General features: G+C 40.5%; 3 protein-coding genes and 1 long non-coding RNA gene across 4 annotated transcripts; 3 read left to right on the forward strand and 1 right to left on the reverse strand.

The window, feature by feature from the left end:
- The first annotated feature begins 9,111 nt into the window (after positions 1-9,111).
- On the forward strand, positions 9,112-12,665 carry LOC135615090 (N-carbamoylputrescine amidase-like). The gene is made up of 9 exons (XM_065113148.1): positions 9,112-9,285; positions 10,129-10,177; positions 10,972-11,063; positions 11,149-11,300; positions 11,440-11,486; positions 11,618-11,651; positions 11,810-11,976; positions 12,090-12,186; positions 12,291-12,665. The coding sequence occupies exons 1-9, from the start codon at positions 9,200-9,202 to the stop codon at positions 12,455-12,457; spliced, it is 891 nt and encodes a 296-aa protein (XP_064969220.1). The 5' UTR covers positions 9,112-9,199; the 3' UTR covers positions 12,458-12,665.
- Positions 12,666-14,492: 1,827 nt separating this feature from the next.
- LOC135615091 (uncharacterized) lies at positions 14,493-15,797 on the reverse strand. The gene is made up of 2 exons (XR_010487845.1): positions 15,011-15,797; positions 14,493-14,939 (listed from the first exon to the last, which is right to left on the reverse strand). It is a non-coding gene; the product is annotated as an uncharacterized LOC135615091 (long non-coding RNA).
- A 412-nt stretch (positions 15,798-16,209) lies between these two features.
- On the forward strand, positions 16,210-17,492 carry LOC135613533 (NAC domain-containing protein 90-like). Its single transcript, XM_065110564.1, has 3 exons — positions 16,210-16,535; positions 16,650-16,945; positions 17,009-17,492. Exons 1-3 carry the CDS (start codon positions 16,382-16,384, stop codon positions 17,300-17,302), a joined length of 744 nt encoding a protein of 247 aa, XP_064966636.1. The 5' UTR covers positions 16,210-16,381; the 3' UTR covers positions 17,303-17,492.
- A 2,711-nt stretch (positions 17,493-20,203) lies between these two features.
- Positions 20,204-21,086, forward strand: LOC135615093 (transcription factor DIVARICATA-like). The gene is made up of 2 exons (XM_065113150.1): positions 20,204-20,620; positions 20,831-21,086. The coding sequence occupies exons 1-2, from the start codon at positions 20,229-20,231 to the stop codon at positions 21,024-21,026; spliced, it is 588 nt and encodes a 195-aa protein (XP_064969222.1). The 5' UTR covers positions 20,204-20,228; the 3' UTR covers positions 21,027-21,086.
- The last annotated feature ends 501 nt before the right edge of the window (positions 21,087-21,587 follow it).

Consider the following 21,587-nt stretch of genomic DNA (forward strand, 5'->3'; position numbering starts at 1 on the left):
GGGATCTTTTGGTTCTAACAAATCATCTTCAACATTTTATCACACCAAATGTTTGTTGAAATATTTACTGTAAGATATCGAATTAAATGATTCTTCTAATATGTCTTTTCTTTTATAGATTCTTTTGTGATCATAAAAGGTTTTCGGGACACTATCCATTTGTAGACAAACACACAAAGGTGTCGTACGACTTAAGAAATATGACTAAGTTTATGACAATTGGTACCAGAGTGAGACAATCATACTTAAAAACACTTGGTATGCAAATATATGGGACCTAGTGAGTTTACAACCGTTTAAGAGAAACTAGCGTAGAGATATACGAAAAGGAATCACTTAGAAGAGCGGATATCCGTGATTAACATTCAAAGGAATGGCCAACCCTTTGCACGAGAGGCACCATGAGGTCAAGTAACTTAGGAAGAACATGTAGCACACAAAGGTTGGAATGGTTGAGATCAAGCTACGACTCGATGTTGGCAACCAAACTTAACAGTGTTAAAGGCAAGTGAGGGCGCTTGGAAAACGATGAGATCATATAAGGAGGGATGAGTTGCTTGGTGACTTAAAGAGTTATGTAAATCACATAAAGGTAAGAGAAACTACTATATCGAAGAATTTGATACTCATGTAAGGGCTTATATATAGACAATGGATTGTCCACTACAATCCCAAGGTGATCAAAACTCGATGTCATGGAGCATGAAAACTTTTTCTACGACATGGGAATGATACGTCTATAAGATGTTGAAGTGTGTAGTAGGTTCAACAAGTTGTTAGGCCTTAAGGGGGAAATAAATGTTATATTAACAAAGAGTCATAATCTAGTAAGTGCATTTGCGATGGCAGAACAGTGCACAGTTTGTTCAGCAAGGTGGAGTAGTCCAAGAGGATGGTGACCTTTGAAACTTTTAGAGAAAAAGTTACTTCAACAAGACAGATATATAAGAGGGATAAGTCTCAATTCTCCAAAAGGAGAACCATATGCAATAGACCATAAATGTTGAGTGGAGTACCCTAAGACGATAGTTCCATAAATCTCGATGGACTAAGCGAGTGACGAGGAGTCATTGCATGATCTCATATGAGGTAATACATTGGTGGACAAATTGCGAGATCAAGTGGGGGCGCTCCTTAGGTAACATCAAACAAATGCACACTTAGAGCTAATATGGAGATCGGATTCAACGAAGGGTTGACTAATGGAATGGTGGGCACAAGGACCACCATCAACTCAATGCGAATAGAAGAGTGGAATAATTTTGGTAAAACTCGATGAAGTGCCCAAGCCGTATAAAGGGAGTCGACATAAAAGCCAACAAATTGAGTAGAGGCACAAAGCATTTCTTGGTCAGATGTCAAGGACATGAACTATTATAGAGGCAAGAGCAAGATCATGTCGTTCCATAGGTCCCTTGTTCTGATGGAGCGAACTCATCTTGCATGGTGTCAAAGTCAAAGGGAGCTTCAAGGCATATGCATCTTATCTCAGTAAAATAGTTGATAAAGGGACTAAAACAACTCAGCTTGCGGAAGTAAAGTTGGGGTCAGAAAATCTTAGCATGGGGCAAGAGGATATGAAGATGAGTACTCTTAAAGAATATGTTGCAATGTTACCATTCGAGTTACTGCAAAAGAAGTTATGTGCAATAGAGATTATGTTAGGGGTAAAAGCCCAAGATCTAGATAATGGCACATCAATTTCAGTAAAGTCAATGAAATTCGATAGTTATTGGGCAATAGACTATCCTAGAGTTGCACTTCATTCATGTGTGACCTAAGAGCGAGCGGACGAAAGTCGATTGTCAAATGAGCAAACAGAATCAGAAGTGGCAAAGGCTTTGCGATGTGCTAACGGAGGCCACACATAGAGAGATTATAGTCCAAGTTCATCCCACAAAGATCAAAATGCATTGAAGATGTCATAAGGAGGCGATATGATACAATGTATCATGATGGAATCGTTTTAAGGCAATGCGATACACATAGAAGTTCTATAAGTGGCTTAATCATATAAAGGTGAGCTTCACTTTAGTAAGCAACACAACAACAAGAAATGTCATTCAAGAAGTGAATGACATGGTACCGTAAAGGTGGCTCTTTCATGTGTGTACTAAATTTTACATTTGATGAAAGCCTTGGTTATCATATATGTATGATTGGAGTGGCTGGAGAGTTGAGACTACTCTAAAGCTCATATTCGTTAGGGAGCCCAACAAGTCAAAGGAAAAGGTTGAGCGAATGAATATTACTACCAATGATGTAAAGGAGAATAGAATCGACGCAAGCCCTACAAAATGATGACAGAGGTTATGCATGAGAGTTACAGTCTATTATTTTATCAACCAAGGAGAACTACTCAAAGAACACAAAGGTGTTGAAACAAGTAGTCGAAAAGGGCAAGGAGGCAATGACGAGTCCAAAGGGACTTAGCTACCTAAAACCAAGCTTTAATTAGATAAAGGAGGACTTGGAGGAGTGTCATAGTGCCACAAAAACGGATCTACCAATCGCGAAGAAAGGGATACAAATACGAGACAAATACGATGTGACAGATAGTAAAGCCATGGGTATGATAGCATCATGATATCACAAAGGTAGGACTTTCATGGAGTCATCGATCCTTTGCTCTTATGGAGGGAAAGTGCATGGTTGTAAAAGAGGGCTGAGGAGGTGAAAACTTTAAGTACCTACAAGATAGAAGGGCAAAAGTCATGGAACTTCATAAACCTAATGTTGACAAGTTTCTCATCAAGATAACTAAAAATGAGAGACTTTTGGTTGATCCAATATTACTTGACTAAAGAATGAAATAAACAGTACGTGATCTTGTACCTTTTCTAATCAGAGGAGTAAGTGATAGAAATGATGGAGAAGATAGTATAATCCTAGAGATGACCAAAACAATAGGAGATTTGCTTTAAGCCGGGGCAAAATTTTACTCTTTTCGGGCAAAACTTCTTGTATTTTAAAAGTTCAATGGCAATGAAAAGGTGAATCATAGTAGTTAACACAATGCAAGGAGTATAAATACTTTGGGTGCTTTAGAAATATGAGCAAAAGGTAAGCAAAGTTAGTAATTAACTTGATGCATGAAGTACAACCCTCGAGAAGGCGAGTGAAGTCAAGTAACCTTTGTCTTCTTAACTCTTAAGAGAATAGGTAAAAATCAGGTATCTCAATTAACTTATTTATCTAACAAATGAGCTTTACACATATTCAAAGACTCTTCGTAGAGACTTGGTGGAAGATAACAATTGTCAAATCTTCACCAATGGTGATTGTATATATTGAGAGTTGATTGTCTATTTCATTTTCCAATAAAATACTAATCGAAAGCAAAAGTAATGCTAACATACTAGATGTGACAACTAAACAAAAGAAAATTCAATCAATAAATTTTACAAAATGATGCTAGTTAAAGCTCCAATAGGCATTCACCAAGCTCAAGCGACATGAGATGCTTGAGAGATTGATACATAATAATGAAGGTCTTTTCCTTCATCTGAGGGATCTATAGGAACAAATAAAAATCAACACAACTTAATTGACCCCACACCAGAGTCTGAGTCACTAGCAAGTTGAAGCAATGTTGGTGGATCAAAGTTTGACCTAAGAAGGATAATGGAGAGCAATTGAAAGCCAAGAGAGATGCATTGTAGCTATTACGATAAGATGTCATTAACGTCTTGGTTAACTTGACGTGGTCCAGACCCATGTGCGCAAGGTTGTCTAAGATGGCTTTAAGGTGAAAACGTTAAGCTCCTGAGGTGTCCATATACGAAAATCGAGATCAAGAGAGATTTCTTGACTTGATCCCTTTGATGCCCAAGTTAGTGATATGAGATAGGTGAGTGTAGATGCGAGTGATTAAAGAGTGATGTCCCCATTTTATTATGTTGAATATAAGCTTTTATACCTGGTAGTAAAGGGACATAATATTCTAAGACATATTTTATGGGAATGTAGCCTCTAACCACCTCTACCAATCTTCTCTTGACATTTTATCCACACGGGTGACAAGGGGGGATAGCCTACAACCACTTACCTTGGACCCTTATCCACGTGGGCAAACAAATGGAGGGTGGTCTTCATCTTCTCCTTCCAGTTTAGATACTACGTGAAGGCCACATGTCAAATAATGATTGATTAACGATGTTTTCCCTCGCAACTAAAGTAGAAGATTAAAGACTCAACAAAGACAAAAAGATGTAACATCTACAAAGACTTTGACAAGAACACTTAAAGAATAAGTGGGGAAGAATGTCGTGGACAAATATGTACATAGGATGCTTGATATAATTTTTGTATATATTCATAAATTTCGATTTTGTTCGACGGCTTGCAGTAGGCGCTTGATAACCCCATTGTAATTGGCTTTTATGACCATTTTATCCTATAAATACAAGTTTTGTGAAATCATCACATAGATGTAAAATTACCCAAAACTAGATTATCCAAATAATCATTTTGGAGGTTTTCTAGCTCCGTGGAGTGGTGTGCGAAGTATTAACTAGTACAATACACTAGAGCTACCATGTGACACATGATTAGATAGACCTTTGGGGTATTATCTAAGGTTGTTCACTATCTTATGTTGTAGTAATATCATGTGAGCACTTATAAGGACTTTTGATCGTAGCGAACCACCTTGGACCTTTTGCTGTACGATCATTCAGAGCTTTACGAAGTTTATATGTGTAATTTACATTACCTATCAAGGATTTTGCTAAAATGTGTACTTATAAAATCCTGAGTTAAACATTTCTTCTAATTTGTCTGCTCTTTTGAATGTTTTTATGGGATCATAAAAGATTTCAGGACGACTAATCCTTTACGAATAAACACGTAAGGATATCATATAATTTAAACAAAACTAACTAAATTCATAAGATATAATTAAATATATATTTAAAATAAATTATGAATATAATAATATTTAAAAAAATCAAAATATATGAAAAATAAAAATCAGGGTTTATAAGGGAAAAGATAGAAACTTTCAGTGTCTCTAAGGAGACGTATGGATGTGTTGCATGATACAGCAATCCTGAATCTAAATTTTTCTGTGTCAAGCTTAACCAAGTAACGTCTCCTAGTGAAATCTTTAGGTAAAGTTGAACTCAAATAACAATGCAACTCTTCCTGAAAATGTTATCAGGAAGTATGACAAAGAAAAAAAGAGGAAGTGAAAGTTAGAAGATTGACACCCGACACCACTCTCAACTGAATAAACTTAGAATCACTTAAATACCTGAATCAATGTCAGCAACACATTTAAACTGCTGCAGAAACTCCAGAATTTAAGAGCGCATCTCAAGAAAAAAAAAAGACAAACAGTTGATTTGATGGATCCGTTGCAGCCTCATGGGACATTCAGAATATATTACTTTATGTTTGCCTCGACCTTATTTGCTCAATGGTGTAAATTTACTAAAGGATCCATCAACTCATGATTTAAATTCTTGACGATAAGCTGCTCTAGTTGCAGCGTTCAAGTATTTGACCTTACCATTGGTTGCTCAGTCTCAAAAAATTCTTCCTTTTCATATCTCGATCAAGATTTGTCGATCCTGTATTCAAGACACTCGCGCATTATCCGGCCTACTGCATCAACTTATTGGATGTGTTGTTATTAATTTTTCAGCTTACTAAAATTATTCACAGCGTTTAGCATCACATTGAGATTTTAAAGAAAAAGAAAATTACCATATTAATTTGCGCTAAATTTTTGAAAACTAATCCATTGACTTGTTCTATTCTTCTATATCAAACACAAAAAGAAAAGGCAGAGCAAATGACTGAAAATATGAATACGGAGAAGCCAGTTTCTCGTGATTCAGTTAGGTAATACCGCAGATAGGATTCAACATCTGAACAATATTTCAGATTGCTACCAAAAGCTCTTCTGACAAAACTGATACAGTCAGTATATGACAGAAGTAGGATCAAACTAAAGATAAAGAGAAGAGACTTAATTCACTTAAATTAAGAACTTATGATTAAATAAGGATTGGAATTTTAAGGAAGAAAATATCCTACTATCCTTCCCTCTCAAGCAGCTGGTGACGGGGAAGGAAGAGATGTGGACAACAAGAGATCAAGTGCGTCACGCTAGTTTAATCTCATATCAAAAGTGGGAGGATACTTTAATTGGTTTATAGGGGCTTGATGGTATACAATCAATTTGGGCTCAAGCCGTTTTGCTCATGTGATTCTAGATCTATCAAGTAAAATGAGTCAATTATCTCATCAAGTTGATTTCATTACAATTATATATAAGTTACCTTAGTTTAGTCCCATAATAGTCATCTATGATGGGATGATTTAATCATTAACTTCGTTATCAAAATATTTAAAATGATAGATTAACATATCCTTTGATGATTGGATAACTGATTCATTAGGTTTATTGAGCCTAAACAACTAGATCAAAATATTTAAATTTGGGTTAGCGATACCATACCCATTAGACCTTTATAAATAAATTTAATATTTTATCAACTACCAAACTGAAAGAATAAATGCACATCCAAACTAAGTCGAAAAGGGCTATTCATCCAAGACTAAATGCACATCGTAGCTTGAAGCCACAACACCGCAAGTTTAGTCCGTGGGAAGAGACTTTAATTGTTAAAAATGTAAGTGACGCGAGATTGGCAAGGTAAATGATCCTACATAAGCAAAGAGCCTGACAAAGCACCAACGCAAAAGAAAACTCGGATTAGAGAATCGACGGATCGAAGACAGAGCAGAAGCTTTACCGATACCCAAATCCAAGAAACCCAGGACAAGATCCAGAGAAACTATGAAGAAAAGAATGAACAAGAAGGCAACATAACAGTTGGGTTAGAGAATCGATGGATCGAATACCGAGCATAAACGTCGCCGAGATTGCTCCGTGGTGCAATTGATCGTTCAAGAACGAGGATGCCTGAGCGGATGGCGGAGGGACCTAGAAGGATTTTGAGCGATCGAGGGCGGAAAGCCGAAAGCGAGCAAAGAACAAGCCCTAATCTACACAAGTGGAGGAGGAGGAGGAGGAGGAATGCCATCGCCCGAAACCGTCGGGGATGGGATTGGTGAGCGAGAGCGAGAAAGCGGGCCTTTTATAGCTACGATTGCGAGCGGGGCTGTTACGATCCCAACGGCGAAGAGCTTCTTTGAGACGCGGCGATCTCCGTGCAGTCTATCCGTTATAAACCATGTTGGCGAGATGACGTAACAGCAAATCGGGTTCTATTTATAGAACCCCGTGACAAAGTAGCCCACCGAGTCGGAACATACCACTATTTCCGTTACGGAATATATCGGTTATAAACGATAACAACACCTTCGCATCAATGTTATTTCTCCATGTATACTGTGAATTGGATTCATCTTTTTTCGATTGCTGAAATATAATTCAGCCGTTACCAATATAACTCGAGAATTGAAAGCACAAAATATCTAAAGATATTGCTCAACAAGTAAATATAAATTGCATGAAAACTTTCACGGGAACACAGCACACTGCAACATCAGCAACAGTCCTGAGATTACGAAAACAAGTGCAAGAATCCGTCTTGGTGGCGACAAGGCGCTAACTGTGATCCATTTCAAGCGTATCCAAGGAACCGATGCTGATGCGATCGATGCAGTAGTCGATCGACGCACGGTCGATGTAGTTCATCTTCTTTATGAGTGTGGATGATGCAGTCTGATCTTGGATAGGGGACACAGCCATCTGTGTTTCATCAAGGAAGGATCCGTCGTGGGACTGATCAACATCACCGGGCACCATCTGAGCAGCACAGGTAGATCATGCCCCAGCTCGGCTGAATCGGGAATGTAGGTGTCGTCTGGAGCATCAAGTCCATGTTCCTTCGCCTCCGGGTCAATGAGCTCCACCTCGTAGACTGCCGTAGCAGACGCCGTGAAGCGGTTGGATATCTTCAGGGTTGATGCATTTTGGGATAGACACTAAATATGTAAGAAGACAAAACAAACAGCAAACACCGACCATTATAACGTAGGTCAAAAAGATGATGAATATTGTTTCTGGATTTGCATTGATAATTCATATAAATTTTGTCTTTTAGATGACGGATGGTAAGGTTGGCTGAGAAGGGTAAATTACGCAGCTACATTCCTAGCATCATTCCCTTTATTTATCCCGCAGGATAGGCTTTGTTCCATGTATAAGACAACAAAACCATACGGAAATCCAGAATACGGTGGCCATTGTCAATAGTTATGTCCCAGCAACTAATAACAGTGCGACGTTAAAATTTATACATCAAGTCAAGCCTCTCGAGTCTCAACCTTTTAGTTCACAAAAACCAGGAAGCCTCGCGTAAGATGAATACGAGAAAACTTACTAAGCATTTCAAGAACAAGATTTGCTAGCTTGTTTCTTCAGTATTATAACTGCTGGACAGGCTTCATAATATGAAATGCACTATCATTTCAACCAGCAACCAAACTGCTTCCTAGAGTAAAAATGCATTTAGAACAAGTATAGCTCCAAAGAAAAGTAATTATAACTAGAAACGCTTTATGGATGAAAGGTGAATGAGTTGATAATATTTTTAAGTATCCTAATTATATTTAAATCAGTTAATAAAATTCTGATTAAATTGAGAATCAATAATGATTAAAGTTTATATATATATATATATATATATATATATATATATAAGAATTAAAATTAGGGGAATGCATATGAAAATAACAAAGAACTGACCTTATCTGTAATTTTCTCCTACGCTCGTTACGGCAGCAATGGGTCCCGCACACGGTCCAATGTGACGCTCATCTCTGCAGCTATCACACGGGTGGAAACTAGGGTAGACAGGGTTCCCGGACAGAGGAGTAGGCGAAGCACCGCCCCATCTTGTTATATATATATATATATATATATATATATATATATATATATATATATATATAAGAATTAAAATTAGGGGAATGCATATGAAAATAACAAATAATTGACCTTATCTGTAATTTTGACCTACGCTCGTTACGGCAGCAATGGGTCCCGCACACGGTCCAATGTGACGCTCATTTACGGGTGGAAACTTGGGTAGACGCCGTTCCCGGACAAAGGAGTAGGCGAAGCACCGCCCCACTTGTTTCAGTCGGCTGGCTTTTGTCTTGTAAGGTTAAACCCTTAAAGAGGCGGAGGAGAAGCCAGTGCTTGGGTCTCGAGAGCGAGATGGCGGGGGCGAGGAAGGTGGTCGTCGCTGCTCTCCAGTTCGCCTGCTCCGACTCGGTCTCGGAGAACGTCGATACCGCTGAGAGGTAGCCCCTTCAATCAATCACGTTGTCCAAGCTCCTTCTTTGAACCAGATCCCGTCTCTCTCTTCTTTTGCTTTTATTCACATCCATCCACCGCAAGAAAATTTTCCTTCGTTTCTGATGAAAGATAAAGAAAATAAATCGTTTTGCCCCATTCGATTTCTCAATCTCCGCAAACTCTGTGATGCCAAAGTCGGTGGGAGTGATCAGGAAGTGATCTTCTTACGTAGGAATTGTTGGTTGTTAGTGAAAAAAAGCATAATTAGACTCCGAAATTTTTGCTTTCTCTTTAGTTTGTCTTAGTGTAGACAGATTACTTGTGGGTCGAATTAAGATTTGTAGAAGCACCTGCAGTCCATTACAGTCAGTTGATATTGCGAGCATTAGACTGTTGCTCTAGCAGTTACTTGTGGTTGTAAGATTGACTTCCGTCGGAATCTGATGATGTTGAATTCTCTGGTTCTGTTGGTGATGAGAACTTGAAGCGAAAGATTCTTATTATATTAGTTTTTGAGTCAAAAGAATAATATTGAAGTCATTGGGCTTTGATCGATAGGATTCTAGCTCTCGAGTCCTTCATAATAGTTTTGGTAGTACAAGAATAACAGCCACAACAAACTGTGGTGTCCCGACAATAATAATTTAGGTAGCATGCCATTGATATGAAACATCAATTTGAACACATTCCATTGGTTTTTGTATGCAAAAACCTTTGATCGCTTATGTCTTAGTTGTTAGGACCAGAACTTTTTCATCGAAAAAGACTTTTTGGTTGTTGCTATCTGATTTATATATTTCTTGTAATACACAATATGATAAATTCCTAAACACTTTTCTTTTTTGCAGGTTAGTAAGAGCTGCTCATAAGAAGGGGGCAAACATTGTTCTCATTCAGGTACACAATCTCACATATTTCGCTTATAGTTGGTGGTCGAAATAGTCGGTGATTGAACACAGAGACAGCCTCCTATCTTATCAAAATTATTTAGACAAAATGTGTAATCATGTGCGTGGAGCTTAGTGACTGTTTTGGTGTGATTGCTTAATTTTCATTCTAATGACATTCTAGCTCAACTCTAAGGTGGATGATTTATTACAACTCTTGATGTGTAAAGTTGTTGCTCATTCCATCTTAAGGGATTTATTTTTTCACTAATTCATCTATGAAAGAAAAATCTTTCTTGTACTGAGGATGCTAGGCATAAAGCACTCATTGGTAATTATAATAACTATGCGGTGTTATGCCCTTCTGTTTTGATGAGTGTTATCTTCACTGCTACACTTTCATGCTTTGTTCAAGAAACAATGAAAAATCACTTATTGGGATGCACATATACTACAGGATGAGCCAAAAAATATATCTGACATGCCTCATTGTGTTCCTCAGAATTGTCCAATAAGTTAATAAAGTAAGAATTCTCACTAAAATTATTAATTGGAGGGTGAAGCCTCCCTTTTTAGAATTATATTCTCTACTTACCTGCACAGTTATGCTTCCCATGATACTCACTGATTCTAGAAGAGTCATAATTCATTTGATGTGCCCATGAGAGAGATTCTAGCATATATATATACTGCTGACTTTCACATTTACAGCAGCACTTACTACAGTATTTTCTGTGTTTGTTAAGGTTCCTACAGGTGGTTTGTATCTAATTTGGTTTTCTTCTACCCGGTTACATTTTTCAGGAACTATTTGAGGGTTATTATTTCTGTCAAGCCCAACGAGCAGATTTCTTTCAACATGCTAAGCCATACAAAGAGCATCCTACAATTTTAAGGTGACCGCAAACTCTATCAGGAAACTCAAGCCTCTTGCATTGACATGTGGACAAATGAAAAGAATTGCAATATAATATTTTGCAGGATGCAGAAACTTGCTAAGGAGTTAGGTGTTGTAATACCTGTGAGTTTCTTTGAAGAGGCAAATAATGCTCATTATAATTCAGTAGCAATTATTGATGCAGATGGGACGGACCTTGGTTTATACAGGAAATCACATATTCCAGATGGACCAGGCATGAATTATCTTAATGATGAATTTTTAATTTTTGACTTAAGAATAATGAATTTTTAATAAAGAATTATCAATATCACTATATTGGACCAACCTACTTTTCATCTTTTCTTAATAATGAATTTTTAATTTTTGTTTAGGCTACCAAGAAAAATTTTATTTCAACCCAGGAGACACTGGCTTCAAGGTATGACATAAGTTCTTAGGTTTGTGCAAAAAAATTTTGTTGGATGTTAGCAAATGTGATGCATAATTTCTCTGTGTAACTTGTATGGATACTTGACAAATTGACCTTTTCTTTGGTGTGTCTGGAATTAGGTATTCACAACCAAGTTTGCAAGGATTGGAGTTGGTAAGTAAATTGCTCATCAATAACCACAAGTGGTTTGAGTTGTTGGATATGCATATCTTTGCATCTTTGTGTCAAGCATGATAGTTGTTACATTAGCTAGCCTGACAAATGTTTCTCAAGTGTCCTCAATTTAGAGAATTCATTCCTTGTCTTGGCAGCAATTTGCTGGGATCAGTGGTTTCCTGAAGCTGCTAGAGCTATGGCACTTCAGGGAGCTGAAATATTATTTTACCCTACTGCTATCGGATCAGAACCCCAAGATGAAGGGCTTGACTCTCGTGAACACTGGAAACGAGTAATGCAAGGACATGCTGGTGCTAATTTGGTAACATGATATCATAGATCTTGATTGACTTTTTAATAGGAACTTCAATGCAGAATCATCAGAGATATTTTTCCTCTGCTAGTCATTACCGTAATGTAATTTTGATGATGCAGGTCCCACTTGTAGCTTCTAACCGAATCGGAAAGGAGACGATCGAAACAGAACATGGAAACACCACGATCACATTTTATGGCAATTCTTTCATAGCAGGTACCAAGCCTACTAGATGCTCTCTTGAGTGTTAAGCCTTTTCATGCTAATGGTATGATGTTTTGTTGTCACAGCACTAAACATAATGATTGTTGTGAAAACAGGACCAACTGGAGAACTGGTGGCACTTGCAAATGACAAGGATGAGGAGATTTTGGTTGCAGAGTTTGACTTGGATAAAATTAAAGCTCAGAGGCTCAGCTGGGGGATTTTTCGAGATCGGCGTCCAGACCTGTACAAGGTATTGTTAACCCTCGATGGTGCCAAATGATATCCATGACTAGAAGATTTTCCAAATCGAGTTTTCCGTGGATTGCTTGTTACAGAGGTTAATGTATCACTGCCATAAATCCTCATTACAAAAATGACCAAGTCATGTTTATCAAATACTTCTCATTCAACTCACTTCTCTTGCTTGTGCTTAGAGATCTAATAATCAACGATGATATATTGGGAATATTGATAAGGACTTCAAAGCATGATTCGTCTTACTAGTCCGTATCAAGATACCGATCGATTATCGGTATCGACACATGATATAGTGGGATGTATCAACAGACCAGTATATATCGTCCATATCGGTCTTATATTGGATCGGTATATATCATTCATACTGAACGGTATGTTGTAGTACGATGAAACTTGCTTTGAATTCATCAATAATGTCAGATTTAACATTTTTATTCTTTTTCTTTCACCGGACTGGTGACTGTCGTTTTAGTTCATTTTTGAGCCAAGTACCCCCATCTTTTTCCTTGCCTTTTGCTTGTGTGCTTTTTATTTCATCCTCAAATGCACTTTGTTGGCTTCCCTGTTCTATTACCTATCTCTACATTGTGTGTCTTGGGTTATATGAAGTATTGAACCTAATCAATATGCTCTTCTTGTCGTCCCTGCCCTATTACCTATCTCTACGTTGGGCCTTCAGTAATGAAGTATTTAACCGAATCAAAAGTAGGACATGTTTGCTTTCCAGACTGCATAATCTTCTTACATTTGCAATGTGTTTGAACCGAGGATTTTATTTTACTGGCATTCTCAACACTAAATCCATTGCAACCTTACATTTGTTAGTCTCCTGTCATCTGATACCAGAAACACTACACAGAAAGGTACATATGAGCTTAGCATGAGGGAGAAGACCAAACACTTATAACTGTTTCACCCCCTTTCTGACCAAATCGCACAAGATTTATGAACGTTTAGAACAAAGTAATCTTTCAATGGGGCCAAGAAACCCAGAACTCATATCAACCTATAGTGTCATAGGAGCATCAGAATTCTCATAACAAGTGACTAACCCCTTATTCCTTTGCCAGAGTGGGTCTCCTCTGTTCTCTCCCCTCCCTCTACTAATTTATCATCTTCTTCTTGTTGCTCGGCCACGTCTTTATTATTTGGATGGGCTAACTGCAGCAAAAGCCGGCCATTTTCCCTGGTGGCTTGCAAGCATGTGGGCAGTTTGATCTTTTTGAGGACAAGCCTTCCGTCTTCCTTGAACGATTTAAGGTAGACCCAGGGCTTCACCCCTCCTCTCCCAATGGTAGATATAGGTGGCGGGAATCCTTCTCTGCTTGTGAACCCTATATCTGAATGGCTTCTCGTGTACAGTTTCTGCCCATTATGCGTGCGTGATCGTGTCACCATCTCCCTATTCTGCTTCTTCCATCTCCGACTTCCTTTGCTGGCCTCCTCGACATCACGCGACATCCCAACGCCGTCTCCCTCGGCGCGGAGGGCCTCGGAGATCTTAGCAGACAGGCCATCATCGTCTCCGGGTCGTCCATGGTTGCCATCTTGGGGCGACGAAGTCCAAGGAAGCAGGCTGGCGGTGGATGGTCGGGGTCTTTCTCCGAGTGGAATTTCGCCCAACAGCTTGATGGCGGGCGACATGGGGTCTGCGGATCTCATCCCATCCCATGACAAGGATCGCCTCAGCATCAGTCCTTGCGGCAATGGCTGTTCTAAGATCTGCCTCAGTTCAGCCCACGGATCCATTGCCGAAGACAAAGAGGGGCAAGAAAAGAGAGGGTGGTGTCGATTAAAAAGGAAGGTTGGTAAAGGATTCTTCGATGACAACTTCTCACCCTGGCAACGGCCTTGCACGTCCCCTCGATCCTCTATAATTTAGGAAAAATATAAATTAAGAATAATATGCCTTTTCCACGTCATTCTGATCTATCGAAAACATAATTATTCTCTCTCTCTCTCTCTCTCTCGATCGACATTTGCTTAGTGTTAGAATCAGCAGCATAGATAGAACTTATTCTTCGAATATATTCTTATCAAGCTTGCTTCTCATTCACTTGAGAAGGACGAGTGGAATATATGTTAATTCAAATACTATTCATACAAACGATCAAACACCACTCGGATAACACTCCTCTTCACCAGCCACTCTCGATCGAGATACATTGTGAGAGGCGGCTACTAATAATATATATCATGTAAGAGCAGCAACAGCGAGAACGCAACAGCTGTGAGGATGACGGGGAGTGGTAAGCGGTAGCTGCTCGCATCGTTTCTGTTGCGGGGTTTATCGTTCCTCGGGTGATCTGCCGCGCCTTGAAGATTCGGAGTCGCTGATCCATAGCCCGAACCAGAACTGGTGCTGCTGTCCGTGTTCCCACCGTCGGTGCCGCCCGTCGAACTGCCGTGCCCTCCGCCTCGGCCGCCGGATGACGCGCCACCTGTCACTTTTTCTACTGCTGCTACTGTTGTGTTGGTCGCTGCAGCTGCTTCCTGCATGCGTGCTGGAAAAGCATTGTGGTTGCGTCAAAGCAATCGTGCCAAAAAGAAATAGGAGACAAAGGTAGACGAATACCTAATCCCCTGGTGTCGAGTGAGTGCACCATACGTAGGAGGAGGAGGAAGAAGAAGAGGAGGAGGAGTTGATTAGATCTCTTCATGTCTGCCACCACCCGAAGCCAAACACAGTTCATCTCTCTCTCTTCCCCACCTCTAATACCCGAAGAAGGCATAAAAGATGACGACCGCAGAAGGTTCCTCCTCCCACTGCGAGCTTCCTTTTCACCAATTGGGGGTGGGGCTCAGCCAATCATCCCACTCCACGTGGAAGATTCCTCCGTCCGAAAAGATGCCCGTTTTGGTCCTCCCAACACAACAATTCTCGCGCATGCCACGACATGTGGGGTCGTTGCTGAGATCCTTTGTGTGGGAAGCGCCGCTCGCACCAACGACGACGAGGGCAACCGCCTTGCATGCACCAATCAACTCACGACTCCAGAAGCGGCGCGACTAGCATCTTCGTCTTGCGGGCATGCCGACACCTGAGTCGTGGCTTGAAGCGTCAAGACGCGGAGATCGGTGAGTAGCGTGAAACGTCTCCAACTGCTCCTCGTACCGGCAGGCAACGGCATGTGCGAGTTCAAACAGTGGGCCTCGTCCGTCATCTCTCCCAAACACACTTGTTCGTTAGCCCAACGTCATGCTCGAGGCCACAGGAAGAGGACGTAGGGAAGGCTCTCCTCTCCGGTGTGCGTGAAGGAGATGGATGTGCAGTACTCGTGCGTGATAGCGCCTCACATGTTTGTGCCAGAAGGAGGACGGCAACGAATGTAACGCCAAGTCAAGTCAACTTAATTAATTACTTAGCCATTGTAAACATTAATTAGGATGAAAGATAAATCTTAAGCTATTTATTAGAAGCATTAATTGGGCATGAATTCTGTATCGTAGAGAGGGATTATAATATTAAGTAGTCTAAAAGTGTGTAAGTATATGATAACATTAAAAAGTATGTTTAATGCAAACACTTATAGCATCGGAATGAGTCAAATGGTTAGCAAACCACAAGGAGTTGGCAATCGTCGATAGAATTTGATGTACTGGTCCAGATTTATTGGAATTGACGTAAGCTAGTCTAAATTCAGGTGCCAAATTAAGATTCTACAAAAAGACACATAACAGGCAAACAATTCTCCTAATAATGCTAAGGAGTTGAGGAATTCTACATTTGCAGCTGTAAGAGACAGGCATTCCTCCTGGAGAAGATAGGCTCGGTCTTTGTTCTCATCACTATTTAAGCTCATACTATCTGAATTCCACATCACTTGCACCACCACGACTAGTGTTTGCTTTTCCCAACAACCAAATCCTGCAACGTATGTAGACGTCCGAGTTCCTGAAGGTGGATCTGCAAGCATCCAAGTGCAAAAAGGAAACCCAGAGAGAGATGAGCACTGTCCCGCCGGGGTATCGTTTCTACCCAACTGAAGAAGAATTGATTGGCTTCTATCTCCAGAACAAGCTGGAGAACAGAAGAGAGGACATGGAGCAGGTCATTCCTGTGGCTGATATGTATTGCTTCGATCCATGGCAGCTTCCTCGTGAGCACATCTCTCTCTCTCTCTCTCTCTCTCTCTCTCTCTCTTTCGTTTACATGTAGCTCCGTTCTAAGAACGGCTCGATCGGTCGTCGTTGACATATACGGATACGAACAGCGATGTCAGGAGAGCCGTGCAGAGGAGACGGAGAGCAATGGTTCTTCTTCTGTCCGAGGCAGGAGCGAGAGGCGCGGGGAGGGCGGCCGACGCGCACCACGCCGTCGGGATACTGGAAGGCGACGGGGTCCCCGAGCCTCGTGTACTCGTCCGCCAACCGAGTCATGGGCGTGAAGAGGACCATGGTGTTCCACCAAGGGAGAGCTCCCGTGGGAACCAAGACTAAGTGGAAGATGAACGAGTATAGAGCGGTGGAGGAAGGTGGGAGCAGCATTATTGCAAGTTTGGCTCCACAGGTACTTGTCACGTAGCACACACTAAGCATCTGCATATATCCTTCTCTTACGCTTCTTTCGCAGCCTCGCAGCGAGTATAGCTTGTGTCGCGTGTACACCAAATCAGGGTGCATAAGATCATTCGATCGACGTCCTTCTTCTTCTTCTTCTTCTTCTTCTTCTGCTGCTGCTGCTGCTGCAACTAATATCGATGCACAAAGAACGCCCGAGGTGCTGCCATCTCTTTGTGTTCCTGCTTCAGCAAACAGGCCTCCATCTTATGGCGATAGCTCTCGCCGTTCCGAGGGTCAACGAGGAGAGGATGACCTGTGGTTGATCACCGACGACGAATGCTACTCGTTGCAGGACTGGTTCTGAAGATTCACAGCTAAATGTTCTTAATGAATCATAGCACTGTGGATTAAGCAGCCTTAGCTTACTTTATTTAGAATATTAATATCCAAGAAGAGAGAGAGAGAGAGAGAGACGAGCAACACTGTGGGGAGACAGCGACTTCACCTGGCTTTAACACTTATTTTCTATTGGATTATCAGAAGAAAACTTTTCTCATCGTAGTTTTCAGTTGAATTCAACAACCACTCTTCGAGTGTTTGGAGGAGGAAGAGAATCTACCACCAAATTACACTGCATGTCAAGCATTATTATACATCTGGTGCTTGTGAGGTAAACTCAGGTTAACCTTTCAAATCCGGCATTTATGAGATTGCCTGTGTCATAGGGCAAATAATTTATCTGACGGAAGTCACATTGAGGGTTGGAAATTTTATCTATTATTAGTCAAGAATTCAAATCCTCATCCCATAAACTTTCTACCAATGTTTTCACAAAATTTAGATTATTTCTAAATAGTATGTTTCACAATGAAGCAAAAAGAAAAATTTTTGATTAATTAAGCCAATCAATTTGATTTTCATTAGGGTTTGTGAAGGGTTTTCAATTTTTTTTATTCATACTTTTTATATAAAAATGGATATATATGTATACATATATCTATATACATGTAGATATATATGTATATATATATATATAAATATATATATATATATATATGTATATGTATATGATATATATATGTGTGTATATATAAATGTATATATATATGTATATATATATATATATTTATATATATATATATATATTTATATATATACATATAAACAAACAAACATACACACACAGACACACACACATCATACCACAGAGTAAGAAAACAGATACATACCATCAAACTAAATGTTTGAAACGTATGAAATATTATATTTTGTCACATCACATCACTCGAAATAATTTGATTCTAAATGTCTCCAGCGAAAGTGAGATCTTACTATATTTTCCTCCTATTGCAATGGATATTTTGTGCTACTTGTGGACTCGGTTGTTGGTGGTGAAGGATATGGTGTGAATGTGGTCTCAATTTGGTTGGGAGCATCCAACGGGTAGAAGGAAGTGTTGTCAATGTCAAGCCCTTCCTCTTGCGAGGAAAACTGCATTCCCTGATGATTACGATCTTTCCAGTGCACATAAAAGCTTATCGGTGGCGCTGTTTTAAGGGTGTATTTAGAAATATATTTGAAATATGCGAGGAAAACTCAATGCGCTGATGATTATGATCTTGTTTTAAGGGTGTACTTAGAAATATATATTGATGGTTCAATACATATTTTAAATGTGAATTATTATTTGAAAAATATTTTATTTAAATGTTGATATTACCTCATTATAGCATTAACATCTCAGAATTTATGAGCTTGCATGAGTGTTTCGGCTAATCTATCATATTTATTGGTACAATATTGATCAATTAATTTTTATCCTTGTAGTTTAATTAATTTGTTTCCTTTTGTGGGTACATCTACCAACCCTTTCGGAGCAAAATTATCTATTCGAGTTAAATATAATAAGTACCTTATATTAATTAGAATTGAGTAGTTTTAGGGTTTGAATATATAATTCTTTTATTTATCACTATGTGTATTATTTAGGTAAAATGTTATAATTTATTATCATTTAGGTAAAATGTTATAATACCATGGCTTCTACACCTAATTTATAACCAAGGAGCTTCTTTGGACATTCATCGATTGGAGCTAAAAATCCAAAATTACAAATACAAGATGATAATAATGCTTGATATTATTCGAAAAACTAAAAGAGAATCATTTACATGAAGCAAAACCATAAATGTACTCCTATTAATATGAAGTATAATGAATTATCGATTCGAATCAAAATCATTTGAGAGATCACACGATTCAGATGGAAACAACTAAATCTGTGCTAGTAAGAAAAAAAAATGATGTTAGATATTGTTTGCGAGTAATTTCATATTGCTATAGATTAAAAGAGGTTAGATATCATAACTTTAACTAAATTGACTTAGACTACCCTCTACAATTTATTTATTGGTTGTCGAATGACAGGAAATAATAGGCCGATAGACTTTAATTTCAGAGAAAAAAAGATCTATACTTTTTTATTGGTTTTTAGCTCTTTTATATACATATATATATATATATATATATATATATATATATATATATATATATATATATATATATATATATATATATAGCTCCGTGGCGGTCCAATAACGAGCACGGCAAAGCCAGGTACCAACGGCTAACTGATTCAATCATGGACCCGGTTGGTCCCACATCTTCCCAGCGTCCGTTGCTTTACGACCAAAGTGGACCCCACAGTTATGCTCTCCAATCATCGCACGGGTGAAACGGGCCCGAGTATCTTTTTATCGTGCCGTTTTTCATTTTGGCTGGCGCGTCGATACCCACAGATCGCCACGTCATTGTCACTCCTCGGAGCACACGTCTTCCCCACGTGTCGGCCGCGCCATCTGAGGAGACGGGTGACGGCGTATCAGTTACCGCAACGCTACTTCGCGCCACGTCAGATCCGTCGTGGACTTCGCCTGCCCCTTCGGAATTGACGGCGGAAACGTGGCAATAGCTGGACTCGCACGCCGGCCGACCGCTCCATCCATCAATTAAATTAAACGGCCAGTGCGCCACAACCATCGGCACCCCACGGCGACATCCTGGTTCCCTTTCCCCCGTCGTCTCATCCGTCCGATCGGCGTCATGATTCGAGCGTACCGTGATCGGCGTCGTGAACCTGTGTGCCGCGCCGATGGTGAAGGTGAACTTATTCACGCCTTGACCAATCATTTGTTGACCCCTGCCGTCTATGTATACCCGCACACGCAACTTATCCATGCCTAAGAAACCGTCGCGTCATCGCTTTCTTTGCGACGGAGGAGCGAAGGGAGATGGGCGAGCGGGAGCTGATGTCCGTGTTCTCCAGGCAGTTCGTGGTGGCGGCAGCGCCGAGGCCGTGGACACGGGAGGAGGACAAGGTCTTCGAGCGGGCACTGTTGGTGTACCCGGAGGGCACGCCTAGCCGGTGGTCCGCCATCGCAGCGCAGCTGGTCGGGCGGAGCACCGTCGAGGCATGGGGGCGGTACCAGGCGCTGGTGGAGGACTGCCACATGATCGAGCGGGGGTTGGTGGAGGTGCCGGACTGCTGGGGTGAGGCGGGCGACGGCGCGAGTTGCGAGGACGAGTCCGAAGGCGGCCGCCCGCAGCAGCACCAGCCACCGACCACCAGGGGCAAAGCGGAGGAGCGGAGGCGCGGCGTTCCTTGGACGGAGGACGAACACCGGTGAGTAGACCGAAGTGAATAGTTGGTATGAAGGGTAAATGTACGTACGGGATGGTAAGTCGACCTGGTCCTTTCGGTAACTTTGTTCTCCCACGCTTCCGCCAACCTAAGAAACAAAAAAGAAGAAGAAAACAAGATGGCGAATAGGAAAGGAAGAATAGTTGCTGGCTTTGGTTTGTTGACACCCATGTTTTGTTTTGGTTACCGTAGGTTGTTTTTGGAAGGGTTGGCCAAGTACGGGAAGGGAGATTGGAAGAACATCTCGCGGTGGGCGGTGAAGACGAGAACGCCGACGCAAGTCGCCAGCCACGCCCAGAAGTTCTTTATCCGACAGAACCAGAACAATGGCGGAAAAAACAGAGACACGAAGAGAAAGAGCATCCATGATATCACAAAAATAGCATGAAAAATCAATTAGATTGTGCACGCTTCATACTGAAATCATGAACAGTGGCTTCTTCTTTCTTTTCTACTGCTTTATGGTGTAAAATTGCCTAAAAAATTAGCCGCAAGGCACGAAAACTTCACAAACAGAAACCGAAGCATGAGAAATTTGTACTTTTCCCATCAAATATGCAAGCAAGCAGTAATAATCGCAAATTAGTACGAAAATATGCTTGGGGATACACGAGCGCATGCGTACGGGAAGGGTGCGTGCACCTTGTGGCGTTGCTGATGGCTTGCTGACGCGAGCGCTTCCAAAGGCATCGGTTGACGTAAAGCGTAGGTGTTGGGTAGGTGCGTGCATTCGTGCATGCATCACCGTTCGACCAAGGCTCGAACACGTGCAAGATGACGAGGTGGTGCTTTACCCTAGAAACCTTTTTATTTTTATTTTTATTTGACACATGCTATTTATATTTCGATGGGGTTTCTGGCATAAACATTTTTAATGCGAGCCTTCCTGTTGAAGGAAAGCATCCGGGGTGGGTTCCATTTTCGAATACGCTTACTCGGATTGGATTTC

This window comes from Musa acuminata, chromosome BXJ2-6, assembly GCF_036884655.1.
Source record: "Musa acuminata AAA Group cultivar baxijiao chromosome BXJ2-6, Cavendish_Baxijiao_AAA, whole genome shotgun sequence".
Classification (NCBI taxonomy): domain Eukaryota; kingdom Viridiplantae; phylum Streptophyta; class Magnoliopsida; order Zingiberales; family Musaceae; genus Musa; species Musa acuminata.